At 35.2% G+C, this 27,717-nt stretch overlaps 1 protein-coding gene across 1 annotated transcript; it reads right to left on the bottom strand.

Moving 5' to 3' along the window:
* Positions 1 to 32: 32 nt before the first annotated feature.
* On the bottom strand, positions 33 to 23,404 carry CGA (glycoprotein hormones, alpha polypeptide). The gene is given in 5 exon segments (XM_003769263.4): positions 33 to 381; positions 1,029 to 1,213; positions 2,493 to 2,599; positions 23,189 to 23,256; positions 23,258 to 23,404. Coding segments are annotated over 5 exon segments (480 nt in total). The 5' UTR covers positions 23,300 to 23,404; the 3' UTR covers positions 33 to 303.
* Between the last annotated feature and the right edge of the window lie 4,313 nt (positions 23,405 to 27,717).

Below are 27,717 nucleotides of genomic sequence, written 5' to 3'. Positions count from 1 at the left end.
TCTTTGAGAAAAGTGAATGAATCGATTATTTCATGATGATTCAATACATACTTTATTTTCAATAGAACCAACTTTTGATTATGAAGTTAAATTCTATTTTTCACTTCAAGTGAAAAGAGCTAAAATGTTATTCATCTATGAGGGAAAGGACAGAGGCAATCCAACTGGCACAAATATTATAATATGTTAAGCTGGTCCAGAAAGAAAACCAGACTTTTCACATAGCAGTACTAAAAAAGCTGGACAACTTGATTTTTCGTTGAGTGAGGTCAAGAATCGTCCACAAAGTTCTTGGGGAAATAGCTAAGATTTGTGATAATAGCAGGTACTGCAGTGGCATTCTGTGTGGTTCTCCACTTTTGCATTGCCCATCACCGTGGCCTTAAAAAAAAAGGTAATAAAAACTGATGAGTCAAGTTGTTTTTACTAAAGAAAGAGTGAGTTAGTTGTATGTTGGTTTAAAACTCTGGAGAGAGGAAGTTAGGAACTAAGTAATTGTTTGCTAATCATATATACAAAATATCTTCCTTTCTCTTAATATTTGTGATATATATATATATATATATATATGTGTGTGTGATTTAGGTTTTTGAACATGCATTAAGGAATTGTATGAACATAAAGATGTTACTCCATTGAATCCCCCTGTTTCTCCCCTTTTTCTCTCCATATATGTATGTACATGTATATGCATATGTATATATATATATGTATGTATGTGTACTTATATATGTATATACATATATACAGGGAGGGAGGAGAGAGAGACAGAGAGAGACAGAGAAAGAGAGAGAGAAGAAGAAGGAGAGAAAAGGGGGGAGGGAGGAAAGGAAGGAAAGAGAGGGAGTGGGAGAGACAGAGACAGAGACAGAGACAGACAGAGACAGAGACGAGAGAGAGAGAGAGAAACCCCTACCACCACCATGATATCCACCAAGCTAGAAACTTAGAGATTGACTGTACAGATGGTGATTGGGGTTTGGTTTCTATTTGAATGCTATAGAACGCTGCAGACTAAAAGGTCTCACCTTTGTAAACGTTTTGGCCACACAGCATGTGGCCTCTGATGTAATGTTCTTTGGAACCAACATGGTCTTCTTTGATCTTGGTGGAGTAGGATATGCTCTTGAAAAACAGCATCCCATGCACTGGTAAATGGGAGCTCCTAGCCTGGAGAAGTATTTGTTCTCTTTCAGCTTGCATTCTGGACAACCTGTCATAATGACATAGGAACATTACAGAATATAATGAAAAAAAATCTACTATTTTTTTCTGATGTATCTGATTTTAACAGCTTCTTTTTTTCTTATTGAGAGAATGATAATCAGTCCTCCTTAGGATATAGTCTCCTCCCCAAGCTTGTACATAACATTCTATTAACACTGATTAGAATAATGCACATGGAAAAAACAATTCCAACAGATGTGCATGTTGAAGTTTCAATTGTGATAGCTCCTTTCTTTATAAGCACGGATTCCCCAGTCTGATGATAATAGGATGCCTATAGGGAGAGCAAAATATGAGGGTTGAAAATACCATGCTGGTATGAAAAACAGAACTTTGCCCAGAAGTAAAATGTTCTTTCCTTTGTAGTTTGTTATGCACTTCTCCTAAAGGGAAAGGCATCAAGAGCAAGATGCATATGTTGTTTAAAAAGTTTTAGTGAATGGAGAAAGAGTTTGATACTAAGTCTAGCATCAGAGACATTACAGGATAGGGTGGAGAAGATTGATCTTGGACTCAGGAAGGCCTAGATTCAGATGCTCTAACACACAGTGGTTATGTGACCATGGACAAGTAATTAACTCTTCATGTCACAAGGGAATTCACCAAAACTACAGGGAATTTACAGACACTGGGATATTCACACATGGATTAAACTCAAGTCCAGACAAATAAAAAACAAAGTAGCTCTATTGAAAACCTGATGTAAGACTGTAACCACTTATCTAGAAGAAAAATCGAGTCCAATCATGGTTTACAATTTCATAGCAGATGGAAGTAAACCAGCTGCAAGATGTGATTGTTCAAACAATATAGCAAAGCAAATTTATTGCATAAAAATGTTGGATAGAAACAAAAATAGTTTTTCTCACTCTATAACTGATGTGAAAATTCCTCTCCAAATAGAATTTTACAATTTCCCCAAGTCTTTTGGGAGATGAAAAAAGATAATAAGACAACTGAACATGGAGAATTTTCTATTTGTAAGACTGTGAAATAAATGAAGAATAATAACAGACTTCTCCATTCGAGATGAAAATGTCCTTGCTGGCATATAAATGGAGATGTAAAATATCACTAGTGCTTTACATTTTCTGAAGCTATTTTCATTTTATGTTCACAACCCCCAAAGTGCCTAGATATTTATCTGGGAGCAAAGATTTATGACCACATTAAGTAAGGTGGTAGAAATGTAATTAATGTGGTTATTGATGTATGTCTAACAATGTGTTGTTCCCATTGCTGAATACTGAAGTTAGCTCACCCACCCTGCATGATAAACTCCCCATCTGGGAAGGAGTGGAGGATATGCAGAAATATAGACAAGGTGGCCAGAATGACAGCTGCATACTTTCTATAGTAATCCATGGCTCTCCTGCAAAGATAGACAAACAAATGATTAATATGGCATGTGTAGTGATAATGAATCTTTTTCATAATAACTATCCTGATTTATTACCAGTCTACAGAGTGCAGCAGAGCATACACTGAAGCTATATTGGTCACTTATATTGGAAAGAAGCCAGAAGAAGGCTGGATTCTATACAAATCCACAAAGATGACTGCTGTTGAAAATATATATTATACATATATATATAAAATAAACACACATACATATATATGTATATATATATATATATATATATAATTTGTGTATTAAAGAATGGGGATCAATAAAAATGTGAGCATCATCATCATCATCACCATCATCAACAACAAGATGATTACACAGTGGAAAAAATACTTTCTCTAAGATCAGAAATCCTGGATTCAAATACTGTTTCTGATATTTGCTTCTTCTGTAACTTTGGACAAGTCACAAAGAGGATTGGTCTAGATGGCCTCTGTGTCTCTTCCAGCTTTAGATCTAGGTTATGATTTAGTTTCTGACAATGATAACTCATGAACTTCATCTAACAAGGCACAAAAACATTGAGATCTACATGAGAAGAAAGAATATTCACACCAAAAAATTCACAAGTCATTTGAGGTATTCAAGTCAGAAGTATATAATATCTCTGTGTATGAATTATGTATGAAAATAAAAATAGAATTTATATATGAATAGACTTATTAAGTAAAAAATCATGATCCATAATTTTTGTTCTAGCCACAGCTTCTCATTTTAATGAACCTCAATCCAACTGGTGTGGGTGCTCCATGCACCAACAAAAAACTCAGCCCTTTTCACCCTATATAATTCTTGTCATATCTCTCTTTAAAAATCAAAAAAGGCTGTATTGATTTTTTAAATGCATATGATTATCATTTCCAAATACTCTCCCTCTCCCCAATCTTAAAAAAACCCTTCCTTATACAAAGAGAAACATGAGTAGGCTACAAAAGACAATAACAAACTTAAAAAAAAAATAACAGAAAATTACATCACCAAGGAACTGTGTGACAGGATATAAAAATAGTACTGATAATTTGCCAAGATCAAGGGATAACCAGCAGATAAATAAAGGGATGTTGGCAGAAATCAAAGAAAACTTCCAGCACATTGGATAGATTCCCTGTGGTGAAGTTTGAGAAGGAAGGACATGAACCGAGTCACACAGGATGGGTAGGCATTGAGGGGTTGCTATTTCATCAGAGACAGTAACTGATTTGATGAGACCACAGATCTGTTTGAATGTTGCATATTGGGAGCCTTTGGCATGGATTGTTCAGGTCAATTAACTCTTCTTGACCACCGTCTTAAGTACCATTGTCACTTCCTCAAATAGTTACATAAATCATTAGTCACTACTTAGCTGTTCCAAGATCATTGCTGGTAAGAATAGATTACTACAGAAATGCTTAGGAACCTCATTTTATATCTATTTCATTTTCTCCTTTTAGTTTCCTTTACTAATGCTTTCAGGATGAATTGGCTTTTTTGGACTTCACTACAAGCTTATTTTAACCTCAAATACTTTATGTTGCTATATGAGATGTTACCACTCTTAGTCTTATATCATCCTTCTATATAATATTTTGTTAATATCCTTATACACTAAGTTGCCATTGTACATGAATGTTCTCTCATTTGTCAAAGTTTAATGTTTGTTGACTAAAATTGTTTCTGAGTTTTCCTTAACTCTTCATTTAGTGGTGATTTTACAAAAGTTAAACATCTTCAAGAATTGGTAATAGTTGGGATCAATATTTTTACTTTGGTCTACTCATTTTTTTTTTTGGAGTTGATAGTTCACTTATTCTAGTCAAATTGGAGCTGCTATAATCTTTTTTAGCAATGTCATCATTATCTTCTCATTTCCATTCTTTCTTCTAATTTGACTCTCTTCTAAACTATTTGCATGCAGCCAAATGATTCTGAAATAACTTTTACATTACTAATTAGTTGTTAGTACTTAGATAGGTATCTATTTGTTAGGTAACCATTGTTGCCTATCTTTTTAGAAATAGTGTCAGTCAACCAGCATTTATCAAACTCCTACTAGATATGAAGAGACTACTGAACATAATCCTAATATTAAATGGATAGTAAAAAAAAAAATAGGTCTGGAAAGAATCTATGTGTGCAAAAATGTTTGTAGCAGCCCTTTATGTAGTGGCAAGAAACTGGAAATTGAGTGGATAACCCTTACTTGGAGAATAGTTGAATAAGTTATGGTATATAAAGGTAATGAAATATTATTGTTCTATAAAAAAATTATCAGCAGGATGATTTCAGAAAGGCCTGGAGAGACTTACATGAACTGATGCTAAGGGAAGTAGAACCAAGAGCACATTGTACACAGCAACAGCAAGATTATACAATGATCAATTCTTATGGATGTGGCTCTTTTCAACAGAGAGGTGATACCCAGGCCAGTTCCAATGGTCTTGTGATGAAGAGAGCCATCTTCACCCAGAGAGAGAACTATGGCAACTGAGGACCACAACATGGTATTTTCACTTTTTTGTTGTTGTTTGCTTGCATTTTGTTTTCTTTCTCATTTTTCCCTTTTTGATCTGACTTTTATTGTGCAGCTTAATTGTGGAAATAAGCATAGAAGAATTGCGTATGTTTAACATATTAGATTACTTGCCATTTAGAGGAGAAGGTAGAGGGGAGGGGAAAAAATTTGGAATACAGTGTTTTGCAAGGGTAAATGTTGAAAATTAATTTAATAAAAACATTAAAAAAAAGAAATAGATCTGGAATTTGAATCTACTCATATTTACTCACTCTTTTCTATTGTGATAAAAGAACCCCAAAGTAGATATACTTTTTGGCACAAGCCCCTCATCAGACTTTATCTGAAAGAACTAGAATGTTGTAGATAACATAGTTCAATATCAGAGAATAAAATGTACCCATGCTGTGTTTTCCTTTTTCTGAATAATGTTTCCTCCACCATATGATGAAAAGTGGGCTTAATATAGAATGAGAACTGGTATATGTATAATGTAAAAGGGACTGGTCAACAAGAGCTCTGCCTTTAGGAACATAAACAGCGGATTCAGCTTGTTGATGTTCAGTCATGTCCATCTCTTTATGATCTTATTTGAGATTTTCTTGGCAAAGGTACTGGAATGGTTTGCCATTTCCTTCTTCAGCTCATTTCACCAATAAGAAAACTGAGGCAAACAAGGTGAGCTGACATGCCGAGGGCCACACAACTAATAAGCATCTGAAGTTGGATTTGAATTCAGATCTTCTAGATGCCAGGTTTCATTGTACCACCTAACTGTCCACTGAGCTTGAGACTATCCTTATGTGGATTTTGAAAAATGGGCAGGTATTCCATTTCCATTTTGTTAACTGCATAGTGAAGAAATTAACTGTGAATTGCCAGTTAAGCTAGAATTGGAAGTAGATACAAAAAGCCTGGTAACTACCTGTCCTTTTCCTTCTGTGGTGGTGGACACAGTAGGGAGGATGAGGTACTATGTGCATCCTCCAAATACAAGAGAGATCTCAAGCTCTCTTTACCTGAAGTTACCATGAAACTCAGAGCACATGGCACTGATCTTGTTAAGATATATGGTTGTAGTAGCAGCAATGACCTGATACCAGCTGCCCATCTTCCCACCATATGGCCTGGGAACACATGGCCCTTCTGTTGTTTCTAACTCTATCTCTGTTATATCTTTACACATATTTATATCTGTGTACAAATATATAAATGTTATCTCTGTTATATCTCTAATCTCTTCTGTTTTTAGGTGGCATAGTAGCTGATCACTCTGTGAATTTGAAACCTTAAAAAGGGAGGATAGAAAGAGAGAGACATAGAGTCAAGGAGAGAGAGAAAGAAACAAGGAGAGAGACAGAGAGGGAAGGGGAAAGAGAGAGAGAGACAAAGAGACAGAGTGACAGAGAGAGGGAGGAAGACAGAAAGACAGAAACAGAGAGAGAGAGAGACAGGAAGAAACAAAGAGATACAGAGAGAGATAGAGGATCAGAGAGAGAAACACACAAACACAGACAGAGACAAGAGTCACAGACACAGACACAGAGCCAGAGCTGTCCAAGGTCTGAGAAACATAGTTGAAAGCAGTACCAAGTATCTGCTAGGAACCAGAGTAGCAAGGAATAACCCCAAAGGCCAAGATACTGAATCCTATGAGAGAGAGACAGAGAGACAGAGAGAAAAAGACAAAGATAAAGACAGAGATAGACAGGCAGAGAAAGAGAAAGAGAGAGAAAGACAAAGACAGAGTCAGAGAGGCAAAGAAACAGAGACAGAGAGAGACATATAGAGAGACAGAAGATCAGACAGAGAAAGAGAGAAACATACAGACACAGAAAGACAGAGAGAGGGACAGAGCTGTCCAAGGTCTGAGAACCCCAGTTTAAAGCAGTACCAAGGATCTGCTGGGACTCAAAGCAGCAAGGAATAGTCTCAGAGGCTAAGATACTGAGTCCTGTGAGAGAGAGAAAGAGAGAGATGACAAATCAACAGACCGACACACACACACACATACACACACACACACACACACACACACACACACACAGAGAGAGAGAGAGAGAGAGAGACACAGAGACAGAGACAGAGACAGAGACGGACAGAGAGAGAGAGAGACAGAGAGAGAGAGACAAAGAGAGAGAGACAGAGACAGAGAGAGAGAGATATGTCTAGTGGGGAAAAGTTTTATATTAATTGCTATTGAGTTTGAATCTTCTCTCTGTGGGAATATAAGGGAATATATTTCCCTAGGTGTTGGAAGTGTTTGTTCTTTTGTTCTTGATCTATCTTCTCAGTAAATATCCTTTGTAAAAACTTATTAGTTTTAAATGGGAAGGAGAAACGGGCCTTCATCGCTGATGATATTAAGGGAAATACACTGAAATAGAGATTTAGGCTGATGACAATAGAAAAGGGCATCACTCGTTCCTTAGAGTACTTCTAGAGAACAAAGGGGGAGATATAACTTGCTCAGGAATCTAACTTGAGTTAGGAGAGTGAAAGTTAGGCTAAGAATCCTCCAAATTTTAAAGGCCATACATATGAAAATGCATGGCCAGGGAAAACAATAGAATCAACATGATTTGAATTCAAACCCCACAATCTGAATTCAAACCACACCTCTGACTATGTGACTGAGCAAGTCACTTAACCTCAATGTGTCTCAGAAAACTCTTTAGGATTTTTCTTCTAAGTTGAGATCATTTTTAGGGGGAAAAGTCCCTACAATGAAATTTCTTCATACTGATGAAATCAAATATCATTTGCATATTTTACTTATGTGTCTGTCTGAGAGGATAAAACATTTTTTCTGCATACTTACATAAACCATGATCCTTATAAGAATAATGGAATACCCTGACACCAGAGTACTTTGTCTACATATGACCTAAATGCACTTCTTGTGTTCATAGGAACCTAGGATACTTGGATATCACTTGGGTAATAATAACTCATGATAATATTGTGATTCATGATTTACAGATTTCATCTGAGGGCAGCTAGATAGCGCCATAATAGAACATTGGCCCTGGAATCAAGATCTGAGTTCAAATGAGACCTCAGACACTTAATATTTACTATCTGTGTAACCTGGGCAAGTGACTTACCTTGACAAAAAAAAAAAATTTTTTCATCTGACACCAATCATAAGAGGTTGGTAGTACATTATTGGGTCCCATTTTATAGATAAGGAAACTGAGGATCAGCGGGGTTAATGACTTGCCCAGATTAAGATAACTTTTCAGATTCTAAGGTTGGGATTCAAATATAAGTCTTCTAATTTCAAATCCAACTCTCTTTCCACTAGAACTTGTTAGATGCAACTGAAAACCAGTCCAAAAATCACTGAGAATTTTGAGGATAAGGAATCAAGTGGATTACTTAACTTTAAATCTTAAGAGCATCCTTAACATCCTGGGTTAGAAGAGCAAGATTTAAAAATTATGTGAAAGTCCTCCCTAACAACACTTATCAAAAATGCTGTAATGTTTGTAAAGCTCTTTATTTCCACTATTTCTATCAGGATTGCAAAGAAAGTATTATTAATCCCATTTGATAAGGAACTGAGAGGAGACATGATATGTCCATGGTCACATAAGTGGCAAATGTCAGAGCCATAATTTGAAAGCAGAACACCTGACTCCAAGTTCAGTATCCTTTTCACCATAGCTGTGCTGTCTTTCCCCACCAAAAGGCAGTCCAGAGCCGAGTTTAAAATACCCATGGCTCAAAACTGATGTTCATTTTTCATCTAGACTAACAATAAAATGTGCATAGGAATATGCTAGCATATACCATGACCCTTATAAGTGATTTAATTGATTAGTACAACTAACAGGTTGAAAACCCAGCAAAGTAGAGAATTTATAAGCATAGCTATAGCTAAAATAAATATATAGGTCATGATTTTTACTTAATGCATATATTCATGCATAGCTAATTTGGTTTTTATGTTCATACATAATTAATGCCCCAAATCCCATATGAATTGATGTCCCAAGTAGCACATAAAATCATGAAAAAAAATTCATAGTTGAAACTGGTTTTCCTTTTTAGCTTGTATTGTTTTTGTGCCTTGACTTCACAGCCCATATATTATGAAAATTCGCACATTATTCAGAGACCCATTACTTAGAGATTAATTCAGAGAGAGACTATTCATAACAGGTTTGCAGGGTTGGAGAGGAACAATTCAATACAGATTTTAAAATACATCTCATAATGTATTAAATGAGCAGAAAATCCAGTGTGATCCTAGGAATTAGAGCTGGAAGGAATCTTGGAGATCATCTATTTTGCCCTTTCAATTGACAGATGAGGAAATTGTGACTCAGAAAGGATAAATGGCTCATCCATGTTGGAATAAATAGTAAGACACAGAGATGGGATTCAAACCCAGACCCTCAGACTTCAGATATGTTCTTTGTTCTACCATATTACATCTCTATAGGTCCACTTGTCATTCATTTTTTTTTAATTTTTTAAAGGTGAGGAAGGGATTAAGGAGAGTGAGAGAAATGAGGTCTTCCTCAAATGTTATGGACTTTCAAAGGGATTTCTCATGTTCTTTTTTTTCTTTTTGGGGAGAATTTGAATTAAATAATGTACATGTTCCAGGTATTTTTCACCTAAATTCAATGCAAGTCCTCCAAACAAGTTGAGTTTTGTCAATATTGGAGGGAAGGGGAGAGAAATTCAGAGATCAGAGAAGCGACTGTTTGGGGATATGAGTTCTGAATTTCTTAATAATTTGTAAATATCTATGAATTTATTAGAAAGATGGGACAAGCAGAAAGGAAAAGGAAAGACAAGGCAGGAAAACATGATAAATCAGCTAGAATGTATTTGTTTTGTGCTATTTCTGGTTTGAATTGAATATTTATGCTAAAACCCCAAATTTGGAATAACAACAAAGAAAAGATCAAAAATAAAAGTGCAAATAGAGAATTGTGTTTTATATTGCAGAAAAACTGAGAGGGGAAAGGGAAAGGGAAAAGACTGTAAAACCCAAAATAGAACAAAATCTCCAAAGATTATAATTCACCAGGACATGATTTCTCAATCCATTCAGCTACAGGAGTCTTAGCTGGCTGCCATGGGAATTCACAAGTGTTAAATGTGCCATAGGCAGGAGCCATTCCTGTGTTGACTATAAAACTCATACACTACAAATTACAAAGAACACACACAAAGGAATTACATAAGTGAGTTCTAGGATTTGAGCTGTGTATTTCCTAATATATAGTAGAATATATTTGTGCACAAATACAGTTCTATGTCTATTTACTTCCTTCAATATAATTTGTAGGTAAATGGAGGAGGGAAAGAAAACTTATTCAGAGTAAAAATTGTTTTTAAAATGCCAAAGTACTGAGGATTTTGGAGTTCTAATGATCTGCTTTAATTAAACTACACTGAAATGCAATAAAGATATATACATATAGAACATTAGAGTTAGACATAGGGCTAGATCTTATCTTAATGAATGTAATATAAATGTTAAATAATGTTAATTTATTTTAAATAGCAAACAATGTTTTCTGAATGATGCCAATTTACCCAATAGGTGAGGAATTCACAGAATATTTTTTCCAGCAGTTATGATAGCCATGCTTGAACCATTTGGTGACCCATCTGACCCCAGAACCCCCTTTCAGGAATATGTGATAGTAAAGGGATGAAATGACCAAAAAGTTCCATGGAAATTGAGCCTGTAGCATTATCTTTATTTAAATGATTAACATATCAGCAAGAGGATAAGGAGTTGGATTGGACTTCAGTAAGTGATAACTAACAAAAGGAAGGATATCAAAGATATCAGCATCTTACCCACCAATAATCATATAGAGTTAAACAGAGATGGTAATCCAGAAGCAGTTTTAGGGATTGGAGATAACCATTTAGGAAAGGAAGACAAGAGTAACCTTACTCACAGACCAAATAATTACCTACATGGTAGATAATATTGGGAGACATCCTAAGACCTTTCACCCAAAAATATATCTTCAAAAGATGACATTAGTTGCCTCAATTGCTCTCACTAGCCTTAATCACTGAATGGGTATAGTCTCAGGCCTTCAACAGGTCTTAGCTTAAAAAGGCCAAAGTTGCATCCAGAACCATCTCCAGTTGTCTTGATCTATATTTTGCCACTGGACCCAGATGGCTCTGGAGGAAAAATTGAGGTAGGTAACCTTACATAGCTCTCCCCCACTTAATTCCAATTCACTTGCATGCCATAGCACTAGCTCCCTGATGTCATGCTCCTTTTTGAGAACAAAACAAACAAACAAACAAACAAACAAACAACAAGGTAATATTGGGAGACATACTCAGCAAGACCCTTCACCCAAAAATATAACTGTATACTGCCTGAAATTCCATAAATTAGAAATATATTCTTTTTTAATCCTCTTTTGAAATTCAAATATTCCACCAAAGTTAAGGAAGCTAACAGTCATTTATGACTTAATATAATTCATTTTAGGAATTTTCTTTCTAATACCTCACTAATATCAGAAGAAAAAATAGGAGTCTGCTTTAGGAAAGAGAGGAGGAAACACTTCAGGAAAGAGCTGATCTTACAGGGTAATGGACAAAAAGATCTATGATTTGAAAAGGAAGAAAAGGTTTGTCAAAGACAAATTTGTATCTATGTCCAATTTTTGCAAAGGTCTTCAAAGATTTGAATTGTTGAAATGGAAAAGCAAGTATTTTAAATGTGCTGTACTAGCATGATTTAGCTCTGGTTCCAATGTGAAAGGAGTGAAATTTAATATCCAACTTGATTGTCTCGAAAGATAGGAAGACTAAATGGAATATTAACAGAGACCAAAGGAGGTAGAGATAAAGAAGTGAATAAGATTCATCAGATCAGTAAATATTTACATATCTCTCCTGAATTGATATTCTCATCTATGTATTATTTATCTGTGTGCTGTATCTCCACCTACTAGCTTCTAATCTGCTTGAGAACAAGGACCAAGACTTATTCTTTATCTCTAATGACCTAGATTTTGGCTGAATGAGGAGAAAAAAAGAAGTGAAAATCATTTAGACAGAGAAAAATGAAATTTAATCATTAAGAAAAATTTTAAATAACTTTGAAATTACACAAGATTCCAAATGCCATATTATTTAAAATACCTTTTTTTCTAACTCTTTTACAAGTCTTCCCATCAGATAGTAGTTGAAAAAGAGACTTCCTTGATTAGTTTGGTGATCTTCTAAGTGAGGTGACTTTGGAACTTTTTGAAAGTGTTTCCTTATGGAGCATGTAAATATGCCCATAAGGCATTTTGTTGAAAGGTCAAAAGACATTCCTTAATTAAGATTCTGTTATTGTACAGTCTTCACAATGAATTGGTTAGCCCAGACTCAAGAGAATGGTGTCTTATAGGACTCAACAAGTAGTATAGTATTTGCTGGACTATAAAAGGGAATTAATTAACAGACCTATTCTATCTTAATTCTTTGGTTTTCCACCTTTCTTCTGGAAAAGTATTGAAATCATAACAGATGGGCAGGATTCCCCTGCAAAACTCTTGATATTGAAGAGACCAGCATACACACACACACACACACACACACACACACACACACACACACAATTATTAGTGCATACCTTGTGGAATGGGCACATGCTTACCCATGTGACCCAAGAACGGAGTACCTGGATAATGTCATCTACAGTATCTGAATTCAAAGATAAGGGATTTCCTGGACAGCATTAACCCTAATGTTGCCTCATAAGTAACTATATATATATATATATATATATATATATATATATATATATATACTTTGAAAGTTTAGGAATGCAACCCTCAACAGAGACCAGGGAAAGTTCTTAAGAAAAACTCTTAAGAGAGAAAAAAATGACTATACAGCTGGTCCAATGTGGGGAAAAGTAGTAGCAAAGAGAACTAGGCACTCTATTATTACAGTAAATTATTCAGATGATAGGGATTCATTGGAAGTGTTCCCTATCTAGCAATCCCAAGTATGTTTCTCTTCTGGGACAGTGTAAGACCTCAGAGTAGTACCGTAAAGTTGACCACTTGTATGGATCTCTGCAGTCTGCAGGAATTCACCAGAATATCAAGGCATTATTGATCTAGAAATGCCAAGTTCAGTTCCCTTCTAAAGGAAATCTAAACAATAGCATGCTGAGGCAGGAAGATTTTAAGATTTTGATGGAAAAGTGAGACCCAATGGAGAGGGATGGAGATGCTATTTGTTTATAAGCTATTGTAAATGCCTTTTGTTGTAGTTTTCTGAATTCTTTTGTGAACTGTTATGAGTCTTTTACATGTTTTTGGAGTGAAATAAGGCTTTCCTGTTCATGATATATACAATCAAGTTAGCCATGAGTACTCAAGCTATGGATCCTTTTTACCCACATATATGAAAATCTAAACACAAACTATATTCAGTGATTTTTCCCACAGTAAATTCTGAATGGAAGCATAATGAGCCAAAGAGAGAACATATTTACATGTTATATCTTATCCCTTCTTCAACATCCCACCATCCCCTGCCCCTACCCAAGATCAGAACTAGTCTCTCCAAGTCCAGGGCTTGAGGTACAGGCACATGGATAATATGTCTTTTTGATGTTCGGTTTTGAGATTTTGAATTATCAAAAAGAAACTCAAATAATTGAGTTGATTGAACAGAAGAATAGAAGCAAAAACCTAGTGCTGGAGTAGACAACATTAGGCAAAATAAATTCTTTACTCAGCTAAAATATCAACTCTTTTGGCAACTTCCAGGACTTCTCTGCCTAATAACAGCTATGGTGAGTTGAGGTCAGGGCCACTTCTGCTAGCTATTGTTACTGAATCAACAGGTAGGAGAAAAAAATTTTCATTGAGTAAGCATTATCAGATATTTTTTCTGACTAGAAGAGGTTATCATACATAAGCCCAACTTTGATCAAATTGCAGGGAGCATATTGAACAATTTCACTCATTCCTTCAGCTTCATTTAATTGTTATCAACTAGGTGGCACAGTAAATAAAACTCTGGGTCTAGACTCAGGTAGACCTGAATTCAAATCTAGCCTCAGACACTTACTAGATGTATGACTGGAGAAGTTACTTAACCTTTCTTGCCTTGGTTTTCTCACTGTAAAATGAGGCGGCAAAAAAATCGGACTCTGAAATTACAATTAGCTTGTGAAGGAAATAAAAAATGCAGGTGAGCAAAAATATAGGAATTGGGAATTCAATGTAATGGTTCTTAGTCATCTCCCAGAATTCTTTCGCTGGGCGTAGCTGGTCAGTTCATTACTGCTCCATTGGAACTGATTTGGTTCATCTCATTGCTGAGGATGGCCAGGTCCATCAGAATTGGTCATCATATAGTATTGTTGTTGAAGTATGTAATGATCTCCTAGCCCTGCTCATTCATTCAGCATCAGCATCATATAAGTCTCTCCAGGCCTTTCTGAAATCATCCCGTTGGTCATTTCTTACCGAACAATAATATTCCATAATATTCATATACCAAATTTATTCAGCCATTCTCTAACTGATGGGCATCCACTCAGTTTCCAGTTTCTGGCCACTACAAAGAGGGCTGCCACAAACATTCGTGCACATACAGGTCCCTTTCCCTTCTTTAGTATCTCTTTGGGATATAATCCCAGTAGTAACACTGCTGGATCAAAGGGTATGCACAGTTTGACAACTTTTTGAGCATAGTTCCAAATTAGTATAAGGAACTTAATAAGACTTATCTGTTTAGATTCCTAAATGGGAAATTTGATACTTCTAACTCATTAAAACTTTCTCATTATTATGGCAGTTAGGAGGAATTTATGTAGACAGAGGTAGACAGATGTGAGTTGAATATGAAGGAATAATATCTTTTCTTAAAATGATAAAATTAAGGAGTGAGAGAGGAATGTACTGAGAGAAAGGGAAAGGGAGAAGTGGAATGGTGCAAATTGTCTGCCATAAAAAAGAGGCAAGAAAAAGCTTTTGCAGTGGAGAGAAAGAGGGGGAGGAAAGAGGGAGAGAGTAAACCTTACTCTCATCAGAACTGGCTCAAAGAGAAAATAACATGCATACTCAATATGAGTATAGAAATCTATCTTACCCTGCAAGAAAATAGGAGGGGAATGGTACATAGGAAGGGAGGGAGGGCATAATGAGGAAGGGAGTGGTCAGTACCAAAATACTTTTAAGGAAAGACAGGGTGAAAGGAGAGAGAGAATAAATAGGAGAGGGAGGAAATATAGTTAGCAATAGTAAAAAAATGAATTTTGAAGCAAGTTTCTCTAAGCCTTCATTTCTCAAACATAGAGAACAGAGTCAAATTTGTATAAAAAAATTATGCCCCAACTGATAAATGATCAAAAGATATGATCTATGCCTAAAGGGCTATAAATTCATCTTTTGACTTAACAACACCACTACTTGGCATGAATACCAAAAGAAATTTTTTTTAAAAAGGGAAAATGATACATATCTACAAAAATATATTTCTAGAACTCTCTTCTCAGGCAAAAAGAAAATTAGAAATTGAGGGGATGCACATCATTTGGAGAATGGCTCAATAAACTGTGGTGTATATTTGTGATTGAATATTATTGTTCTATGAGAAACAATGAGGAGGATGCTTTGAAGAAAAAAACCCTGAAAAGCAAAGTGAATTATACTGTATACAAAATAATAGCAATGTTTTGGGATGACCAACTGTTAATGACTGATATTCTCAGTAATACAATCATGTATGACTTCTTTGAAGGATTTATGATAAAAAATTCTATCATACCCAAAGAAATAACTGATTGTGCCCAAATGCAGATTAAAGCATTTTCTCTTTCTCTCTCTCTTTTTAAGTGAATTTTTTCATTAAGGTGGGAGATCTATTTTTTCACAACTTTTATGGAAATAATTTGCATAACTTCAAAAATGGTTTTTTCATTTGTGAGTTGGAATAAGAGAGAGAACCTAAAACTCAAAAATTTTAAAAACAAATGTAAATTTTTTGTTTTGAATGTAACTGGGGGAAAATATTTTAAATAAGTTTTTAAAAAATGAAATAAAAAAGTTTGAAATTACTATCAATGCTTCCTATAAATCTCAGCACTGATTGCCTTATCCTTGCCATACTTTGATTAGACTCACTTTGAGAGGAAGTGGGTCTGGATAAACAGAAGAAAGAAATATTGGGTCCTCAATTTAGTTGGCTTTTTTCATCTAATGGAAAGTCTAAAGGCACGAAACCACAAATGATAGTAAAACACACATAATCCATTCCAGCTGTGCAGCTATATACCCAATAGTTAAGGAGAATCCTATCATGGAAAATCTGGTAAGAACCAGATACAATTTCATCCCTCTTCATACAAACAAACACACCAAGAGTATTTTGATGTTTTCTTACCATCGGTCTTTTTTTTTTTCTTTTTACCTTCTCCCTTTTAGTCAAACTTCATATACCCACTACTTTTAAGATTTATAAGCTATTCTTCTCACAACAACTCTGAATAAAGTAGAAGCATTACTGTCTCCATTTTACAGATGAGAAAACGAGAGTAAAATGATGAAACATCTTGCTTAAGATCACACACAGCTAGTACAGTTCAGTAACTAGGGCTCCAATCCAGGTTTTTTTACTCCAAAGCCTCTCACCACTCCACTATGCTATTCTTGGAATTCTTTGCAAATGTTAAATGAAGAAGCATAGGGTTTATTTTATTTTTAATTTTTTCCTAATGAATAACAGATTTGGAATTTCATGAATTTGGCTTAAGACTCATCAACCTTTTTCCAAGTTAGGGCTAAAGCCTAATTAGCAGCAGATTTAGCCTGATGTCCATCTCTCTTTTGCTGTTCTACCATTTTCCCAGGGCCTCTCCCCATAATGACTCACACTAGGAACCCACCCTGAGGAACTTTTCCTTCCTTCTTTCCCACTAGTATCTTGCATAGAAGCGAAAGGAATTTCAAACACTGAGTTCAACTCCTAAAGATGGGACTTTGCACTGGTCTTGGAGGTGAACCTCTCTTTGGCTCATTTTGTCCACATTTTTTCTTCACTTCTTTTAGGCACTTCTATCTTTCTTTCCTGCACCTATGTTTTCTCTTTTTCCTTTTCTTTGTCTCCCTCTCTTCTTCCTTCTTCACCTTAGCTGCTCACCTGTAAATTCCATCTCTACCTCAAAAGTTTATACACTTCACTCTTCTTAACAGGGTTCTTCTTGGCTTCTGGCTAGAGATATGAGAAGAGATGACAGTGCCAATGGCAGCATCAATGAATGAGGATAAAGAGAGTTTTGTTTAAAGTATTTTTGTAATGCTAGACAACTGGCTCCAATATCAGGTTAGATCAATGACTCCTCCTGCCACTCCTCCCATTCCAAGAAGAGTAATTTTAAAATCCATTCTAATTCAGCTGTATGGTTCTAATTTTCATTGCTTCCTGGGTCTCTGGAATTCAAAAAACCTTCACTAAATAAAAAGCGCAGAGAACAGCATGTTGCTGGCATAACTGGGGAGATTAGAATCAGATCTTTGTGTAGGAGGTTAGAGTTGAAATAACAGATCCTTAACAGGGTAGGCTGGTAGTGCAACAAAATGAAGGAAATAGCAATAAAGAAGACAAAACTAAAAATAGATGGTTTCAACTTAAAAAGTGGACAGAAACAGCTGGTACAAAGACCAAAAGCTTGAGGATAAATCAATAGCCTAATCATTTGGATTAATATGGAAGTGAGGTACGCAAACCATTATTTCTATTGTTTGGTGAATTACTGTTCTTATCAGTCCAGTAGGGACTAAAATGAAGTAGATGGATTTAAAGAAATAAAGAATTGGATGGAATAATGAACACAAATGTGAAATGATATATGAATGAAGTTATATTTATCCAAAGAACTCCAAATATCCATTAACTCACAACTTCCCCAAAGAATGTTGAATCTGGAGTCAAAAGATCTGTGTTCAATTCTCAGTTCTACCACTGATTACCTGGGTGACCTTGAAAAGTTTCCTTAATCTCTCTGGATCTCAATTACCTCATCTCTAAAAAGAAAAGAATGTGCTATAGACTAGAGGTCTATACACTCAACCACCTGGGGTATTGTGGGATGCAATATTCCTGAGTTTAGACTGAACCAGATTAAAATGTAATTGGGAAATATTTAACAAAATAAATTAAAAAAATAGATAACAATACATGGTTTTCTAAGTCACTTTGGGATTTATGTGTGTGGTTTAATGACTATTAGAGTTTGCTATTAATATAAACAACTTCTGAAATCCCTTCTAACTACTCCAAAATATTTTGAAGTCTCCCTTCATCATTATCCCTAAAACAGACAGCAAGGTAAGAAAAGGAGATCATAAATCATAGTGACCATACCAAAAATAAGTCACATTTCCTGATTTATGGAAGCAGGCTTTTGTCTTACATACTTTAAGGTATTTGCAATTTTGTTTTGTATTTGTTATCTTCAACTGGACTGGAGTTAAAGTATGATGAAGCCATAGCAACATCATAGATCTAGAGCTGAGGTCATCAAATCCAACCCTCTCATTTTACAGATAAAGTAACTGAGACCCAGAGAGACTGGATGATTTTTTCCAAGGTCCTAAAAGTAGTAAATGTATAACCAAGATTCAGATTCAGTCCATATAATGTCAGTTCTTTCTATTACTAAATTGTTAAATTCGTAAGATCCTGAGGACTAGGGTTTTGACAATTACAAAGGGAAAGAAGAAAAAAAGAAAATTTTTAACCGTGGCTAGCAGGAAACTAAAGGGATTGTAGAAGGCAAGGATGATTTAAAATGCTTTTTCTGAATTGTTCTTATAAAGATCACAAATGTTTATCAGTTTGTTTTTTCCTAATTTGACTCCATTCAGGTGGATCCCATTACTACTGCTACTTTAATTATTAGTTAAAGCTGCTTTCTGATGCTGATATAATTATATAATTAGAAGACTAGCTCTTTCATTACTCTCCTGATTTTACAACCGTTCTTATACAGTCTATGAACAATGCATCCAAGAGCTAAAAATCAATGAGAAATGTTGCTGAGAAAGAAAACCATGTATTATAAAGCACAGTTCTCAGTCCTCATTAATGAACATTTACAATGTCTGTTATTCCACAATACCCAGTGAACAGGTAAACCTAAATGAACTAAGTGCTTCTGGCAATAAATTATGATATGGTTTCAGTGTAGTCCACTACCATCTATATGAGTCAAAAGTCACATGCAGGCATTATTATTATTATTATTATTATTATTATTAATAAGCAGCCTTCTTCCCATTTTTATACTTGCCCGGTGGTTTATTATGATTTTAGCTTTCCTAAAGCAAATGAGTAGTTTAAAAAATTGAATCACAGAAAAGGTTACATGTTTGTCCAAGGTCACTTACCAATCTAGTATCTGAAATTATATTATGAATAGAGGTATATTCACATTTCCAGTGAATTATTATTTCCATGATAAAATCAAAGCATGATCCTCCCAATGTGAAAGTTACCTGGTTTTGTCACTGATAATTTTTAATTGTTATCTCCCTAATAAGTTGGATTTCTCAGCTTACTAAAGGAAAAGGAACACTGGGTTTGGGGACAGAGAATCACAGATTTAGAGTTGGGAGGGACCTTGGAAATCATGTCTGAAATTACATATAGAGCAAGTAACAGAGTTGAAATCTGAAATCAAATTTTCTGACTCAAAGAACACTCAAGAGTTCTTTCCATTGAGCCACTTTGTGCTACTTCACGTAGATTCAAGTCCTATTTCTACTTTTTACTCCTTGTATAAACTTGGACATGGTCCTTGAATTTTCTGGATCTCAATTTCTTCACTTGTAAACTGAAGGGGTGTGGATTAGGTGATCTCCGAGGTTACTTCTAGCTTCAAATCTATAATGATATGGGTCCCTTGGATCTCCCACCTTTGCTCTCTACTTTTTCTTCTGTTCTCTTCTATAGTTTGGTGTTGTCAATAACATATATGCTCAGTTAGTCTCTTAGGTTGCAATGCTTTTTCCTATGCTCTGTGGAAACCTAAGGATACATACTTTGTACAATTCACTGGGAACAGTGTGGTATTGTGGAACAGTCATTGAATTTGGAATCAAGAGAGATTTATATTTGAATCCAACCTTGTGTTACTGAACAAGTTGTTTAATCTTCTAAACCTCAATTTTCTCATCTGTAAAATAAGGATAATAATAGTAATACCTACCTCAGAGGGCTTCTGTAAGGCTCAAATAAGATAATTTATTCTAAGTATTTTGCAAACAGCAAGATGCTATATAAATATCAGTTATTATTTTTATTGGGTTTTATTGGTTCCTTTAATAATCAGCCTTTCCATTAGCCTGATTTTATCTTACAAGAGTTTCATTTATAAGATCATGGATTTAAAACTAACAGTTTTTAGTTAGATGCCATCTAACTAAAATTCCTCATTGAGTAAAATAAAGTCATACAGGTAATAAGTGACTGAAAGCAGATCAGAATTCAGGAGGTAAAATCATTTCTGTCTGATTCCTATAGGTCTTACTCTTGAGTTGAATCTATACAAGCCTCAGAGACAACTGAATTGTGTGTCACTCAGCTGAGGAATTCAAAGATTTTTACAAGGGGATTACTCTTATGAAACAGAACAATGGCTCTGAAATGAAACTCCCAAAAACAAAAGTAAAAAAATGTATGCATAGATTACATAGTGAAAATAGCCTAAGATCTATTATTAGGAATAACTACAACTTAGTCATACCGTTGCAAATGGAAATATTAATTGATTAATATTAAAGTTTCCAACTGTGAAGCTTTTTGTTGTAACATGGAGTCTAGGATCTCTTATATTTCTTCCTGACAAGATGCATATTTTTCTTTCTCTCAGAATTTTTGCGTAAATTAGAGTTCCACACTAATATATGTATATATATGTGTATATATATATATATATATATATATATATATATATATATATAACTGAGGATTTATTCTGAAATGTAATCAATTCCTTTCCTAAAATATTTAAGATCTGACCTTTTAAAATAATAATGCTAGTAGCTAGCATTTATATTTCACTTTTAGGTCTTCAAAGTGCATCACCTAGTATTGTTTAATATTTATAACAACTCTGTAAGGTAAATATAATCTTCATTTTACAGATAAGGAAACAGAGACTCCAACTTAACTGATTTGCCCAAGGTCACATAGATAGCAAGTATCTAACATTAGATGTGAGTTGAGGACTTGCTTGACTCTAAACCTAGTCCTTTGTCCACTACGCCATGCTGCTGCTAAAGTAGGAAGAAACAGGAAATATTATTCACTCAAAACCTATTTGATTACTGGATAAAAATAAATTTCAGAAGACTTAAGCCTGAAGTTAAAATAAAAATTAGTAATCTTTTGATAATGAAAAAAGACACATTTCTTAAAATATATTATGGTGACAGCTAAGTACAATGTACTGCAGTATTTTGAATAATTGACTCTGAGATGCACTAAAATAAATTATCTTTAATTCTTTTTTAAAACCATCTACAGATGTTTAAAAGGCATATTCTCTATTAAGGAATAATATGTATTTCACTGTAAAGCATCTTCCTTTGGAATTTGTAAAGGGCTTTTTAAAATTGACACAGGAAACATCAAAATTGAAGCACGTTTTCTGCACTTGCCAGAAACAAAATGTATGTGCAGTTCACAATATTTTCCATGTTCCCTTCTCATGTTCTTCAAAACTAATTAGATAGGGGAAAAGAGAACTTCTGAATATCTGCTTTCAAATCCCTAGCTCTCTAAAGGGATTTTTTCAACCAAGGTTATAGAGATGTAATAGTGATTTTTTTTAAAAATGAGAACAGTTATTTAGTAAAAATTTAAATGAGACCAGCATTAACTTCAAACCATAGACCAACTAACTATTTAATCCCTGATGACAAGAGCATAACTAGGGCAGAACAGGCAAAGATTTTTTCCAAGTGCTAATATCTGGCACAGGATTGGGAAAAAAGTTTCCCATCCCACCTACAGAGCCTGACATAATAGTAGGTGCTTAATCAACACTTATTGACTAACAGACTGTCTTTATGCCTTAAAACATTCAAATTCCTATTGGAGTTCAAATTTCCATGGACAGATGCAGAAAGAGAATTAGGCAATCTGGTCATGGGTCAATAGAAATGGGTGAAAAATGGGTGAAAGAATCTTCCTTCTCTCCATTCAACTGGACTGTTTCTAGCGCTCTCCTCTAAGGCCATACTTGTGCTACCACTAACCAAACATCATCCCACCCTGAAACTGAATTTACTCCACATGCCAGTAATCTTAAATCTGCTTCTGTTGGCGACTAGAATAATTTATCAGGGAAAGGTTCTATGTCAGTAATAGTCACTAACCCCTAAGGAAATATTGGTCACTCAGCAATATTTTAATAATTTCATTAAACTAGCAAAATAATCAGAGAGATGTTAATCAGAAACTTCCTCCTCTACTCATTCATTAAGTCCAATCTGGATTTCTGGATCATAAATTATCAGGAAATCCTGTTCTCAATGCTGAAATTATGAAATGTTCTTCCTCTGGTCAGTTCTAAGGCCTTTCACTAGCTTGAAGCCTGACAATCTACAAAGCTCTGAAGCTTCCATTTAATTCTTTCTCCTCTGCTTGACCCTTAGAAGCTGTGACCTAACAAAAGCCTTCTAGTTGACATCAAAGACTCTTCTAGGAATGAATTCTGAGACCAAAGAACACACTTACATCCCAGCAGAAAGGGAAACTAAACTGCTGGCTTTCTCCATGTTAGACTCTGTGACATAATGTCATCTTTGCCTATGATCACAGATCCCAGCTTTCCAGACTTCACTTGGGAGTTCAACTGTAAGTGCATTAGAGAGTCTGAGTAAATGCTTCAACCTAACTCCTTTCCTCATTCCATTTATCTTGCCCTGACAGTTTTCAGAGAAGAAAAAAAAATCCTATTTTGCTTCTAGTCTCAAGCTTTTCACCTCTACCACCCCCCAATTCAATGAGAATTTTAAAAGACATTTCATTCATGTTACCTTCCTTTGGTCTTTTCTGCAGGATGAAGACAGGACAGTTGATTCAGAATTTGAAAAAGCAGTTTAGATTTCTGCCTGGGATTCTGAAAGCAAAAGCTTTCCCTTCAGCATCCATAGTTAATAAAGATCTTTCCTGCCTTTTATACAAGCAGTGTTCAATCCCATATGCCCACCTAATCTAAGCCCTAGGATCAACTGCAAAGTCTGCCCGGTGATTGAATGGTCCTTGATGTAATCACTGGCATATCAGTTTGGCCTTATCTCTTGTTTTGGGCTCAAATAATTTTTTGTTTTGACGTTTGTTAAGGTGGCCATGACATCAAGGTCAGTTTATGAATGCTGTTGTTCTCTATCCTTTAACCCCCACCATCTGATCCCCATTTTATCAAAACTTATGTGGAACATGTGGAAATTGGATATTTTCCTATAAACAAGGTCCTAAAAGCATCTAGCTTAATTAAAAATATTCTACTTACTTAAAGTAATAGGAAGCTTGCAAATTTCAAACAATTAAATTTAAAATGCTTCCTGAATCATGATATTATTCCAATAGAGAATCAAAAAAGTATGAACATAAAAGTCTGAAAGGTTTTGATGGTGGTAGTGGTAATGGTGACAATAATTACAGTACTCATTTATATGGTATTTTAAAGTTTGCAAAGTTTGTTATTCCATTTTCTCATTTGAAGTGGATCCCTTACGCAAATGACATATTATCTTTGATGCTTAGTAGACCTATCTCGCAAACAAATCATCTAATCTTCCTGGGCTCAGTTTCTTCATCTATAAGCTGAGAGAGCTGAAGTAGATGGTCTACAAAACCTCCTCTAACTCTAAAACTATGAAACCAAGATCCCCAGATAGTCCATTTTTGTTTGTGTTTTGATAAGGTAGAAGAATTTGTTTTTATTTTTAAGAGAAACGCCCGTGGATCCATACCAGCAGGGTTCAATTGGATTCACTCCCTGACATCTAACATGGAAAAACAGGGGAAAACATTTTTAATTGGAGATATTGAAGGAGACACTCCTACTTTGAGAATCACAAATCAAATTAAATTCTCTCTCAGATGCCTACAGGGACATGGAAAGACCATGGTACAAATTTGACTGAAGGTTTGTTTATGGCTGTTTTTTCTGTTGTTATTGTTTTTTATTTATAGAGATATTTGGTTATTTTCAAACTCAAACCAATACATTTGTTCAAGAACCATGCATATAATTAAGGATCACAGTTCTAAAATCCTAAACCCACTTTGCAGTAGTTTGGATTGTTGGAGATTTTCTTTATCTGTTTTGAAAGAATAAGTATGTACTGGGATTATATCCCAAAGAGATTATAAAGAAGGGAAAGGGACCTGTATGTGCACGAATGTTTGTGGCAGCCCTTTTTGTAGTGGCTAGAAACTGGAAACTGAATGGATGTCCATCAGTTGGAGAATGGCTGAATAAATTGTGGTATATGAAAATTATGGAATATTACTGTTCTGTAAGAAATGACCAACAGGATGATTTCAGAAAGGCCTGGAGAGACTTACACGAACTGATGCTGAGTGAAATGAGCAGGACCAGGAGATCATTATATACTTCAACAACAATACTAGATGATGACCAGTTCTGATGGATCAGGCCATCCTCAGCAACGAGATCAACCAAATCATTTCTAATGGAGCAGTAATGAACTGAACTAGCTATACCCAGAAAAAGAACTCTGGGAGATGACTAAAAACCATTACATTGAATTCCCAATCCCTATATTTATGCACACCTGCATTTTTGATTTCCTTCACAAGCTAATTGTACAATAATTCAGAGTCTGATTCTTTTTGTACAGCAAAATAATGTTTTGGTCATGTATACTTATTGTGTATCTAAGTTATATTTTAATATATTTAACATCTACTGGTCATCCTGCCATTTAGGGGGGGGGGGGGGGGGGGTAAGAGGTGAAAAATTGGAACAAGAGGTTTGGCAATTGTTAATGCTGTAAAGTTACCCATGTATATATCCTGTAAATAAAAGGCTATTAAATAAAAAAAAAAAAGAAAGAATAAGTATGATGTTTCTAAATCTCAACCCATGCTTTGCAAAACTTCCCTCTGAAGCTTTGAGATCCATTGATCTAAGGGCCAGGATAGAAAATAAAATGATTATCTGTCCTAGCTACCCATTTCCTTCCTATTCAAAATTGTTGACTTGGTTTCTTTTTCTTCTCTCCACTGTAGAGATTACTATCCACCCTGCCCACCCCTCACACTTCACCAAATTGATTTTGAACATTATGAAAATTGATGTCATAACAATCATATCCTGTCCTCCACCTCTAAGTGCTTCATCCTCTTGCCCTTTCAATGTTCCTGTGCTGCTAATCCCTAACCTTGTGTCATCCCTAAACATCTGTTTTCAATGATTACACTCTTCTCAAGCCAGTAAAAGCTATTGGAAAAAGTCATGATAGCTTACCTACTGTGCCTGTAGAAAGAAAAGTAAAGGAAGGAAGAAAGAAGGAAGGAAGGAAGGAAGGAAGGAAGGAAGGAAGGAAGGAAAGAAGGAAGGAAGGAAGGAAGGAAGGAAGGAAGGAAGGAAGGAAGGAAGGAAGGAAGGAAGGAAGGAAGGAAGGAAGGAAGGAAGGAAGGAAGGAAGGAAGGAGTATGCTTCCTAACTGCAACTAGGCCCTCACCAATGCAAGGCAATTCTTTTATTAATTTCTGCTTGACTCTCTATCACAATCCCTCTTGTGAGTGACTACTCCAAGTTTTCCCCTCCCTTTTAAAATATCCAATACCAACCTCATCCATGGTGTCTCTCACCAAATGGCATGGCTTTCTGCTTTGATGAAAAGACTACAGTCACCTGTCCTAAGATCTCTCATCTCCATTTCTCCATAATGCAAAACCTCTTAACCCATTCTTTCTTCTTTACCTTCCTCTCTCAGAGGATGAAGTAATCCTCCTCTTAGCCAAGACTAAACCCTCCACTGGTACCTCTGATTCCTGTTTGTTTTTCCCTTCTCCTCTTCTGAAATCTTTTTATATCATGGGATCATAGAAGCACAAATGTCAAAATTAGAAAGGATCTTAAAAATCACCTAGCTCAACTACTTCATTTTTCGAATGAGGAAATTGTAATCCAGGAATATAAATGATTTACTCCAGATCACATACGAATGAAGTAACAGAACCAGAGCTCTGAACTCAGTTCTTCTGACTCCCAAGTCTAATGTTTTTGCCTATTTCTTCTCACATTCTTTTTTCGATGACTGCTTCCAGGTATACCAACATCTATGGATCCTCCTCTTAGTTACTAAGCATGTAGAGTAAGTACTTACCCCCATTAATATTTTTTGCCTCTATTTTCTCACTACCCATCTACTCTTCAGTGTTTTATCATCTATCGCCATAATTTCACTGAAACAAATCTTTCCAAAGTCACTAGATATTTCCTTATCACCAAATCCCTTTTCTAAACCTCAGCACCTGGATCTTTTTGCAGTGTTTGACAATATTTACCACGATTTATTCATGATACTCTCTGCTACTCTAACTTCTACAATCCTTCTCTCTCCTGGTTCTAGGTCTGCACTTCTTGCTATTCACTCTTGATTTCTTTTCCTTGTTCTTCTTTTAGGTTCGTAAGTGTGGGTGACCCCTACAATTTTTCTATCTCTACACTCTCTCTCTCGGTGATCTTATTCATTCCCTGTGGCTTCTATGATTATTTCTATGCAGATGTTCTCTATCCAACTCCCATCACCAGTCTTGTATTTCCAACTGACACAGAACATTCCTATCTACATAAAGATCTGAAACTTAACACTTCTGAAATTGAACTTAATATCTACCCTTCAAAAACCTGCCCCTTTTCCCAGATTTCTAGTTTCTGTTGATGGCACCATCTAAATTCAAGCTTCAATCATCAGTTAATCAATAATATTTATGTGCCAGTCTCTCTGCTCAGCATTGAGGATGCAAATACCCCACCCCCCAAAAAAACTATCCCTATTCACAAGGAAATTATATATTTTTTACTCCGCTCTTTTTCAATGGTCCATATCCTATCTCTCCAATATCTGTCCCAAATATCCTCTCTATTCACATTGCCACTACACCCTCACCTCTCACTTAGACTATTATTTATTTCTCAATAATATTTTATTTGTCCAATTATATGTAAAGATAATTTTCAACATTCTTTTTTGTAAGATGTTAAGTTCCAAATTTTTTCTTCTTTATTCCCTTATCTTCCCACTCCCTACACTAGTAAGCAATCTTATATAGGTTATATGTATATAATAATTTTTAAAATATTTCCATATTTGTCATATTGTGAAAGAAAACTCAGAACAGAAAGGGGAAAACACAAGAGGGAAAAATCAAAAAAAAAAAAAAAAAAGGTGATCCACATTCAGTCTCCATAATTCTCCCTCTATATGTGGATGATATTTTCCCTCCCAAGTCTATTGGAAAATTCTTGGAATAACACATTGCTGAGAAGAGCTAAGTCTATCATAGTTGCTCATCACATAATTTT

The sequence above is a fragment of the Sarcophilus harrisii genome, chromosome 4 (assembly GCF_902635505.1).
Source record: "Sarcophilus harrisii chromosome 4, mSarHar1.11, whole genome shotgun sequence".
Classification (NCBI taxonomy): Eukaryota; Metazoa; Chordata; class Mammalia; order Dasyuromorphia; family Dasyuridae; genus Sarcophilus; species Sarcophilus harrisii.
The sequence above is the reverse complement of the archived record's forward strand: the minus strand, read 5'-3'. Positions and strand labels throughout refer to the sequence as shown.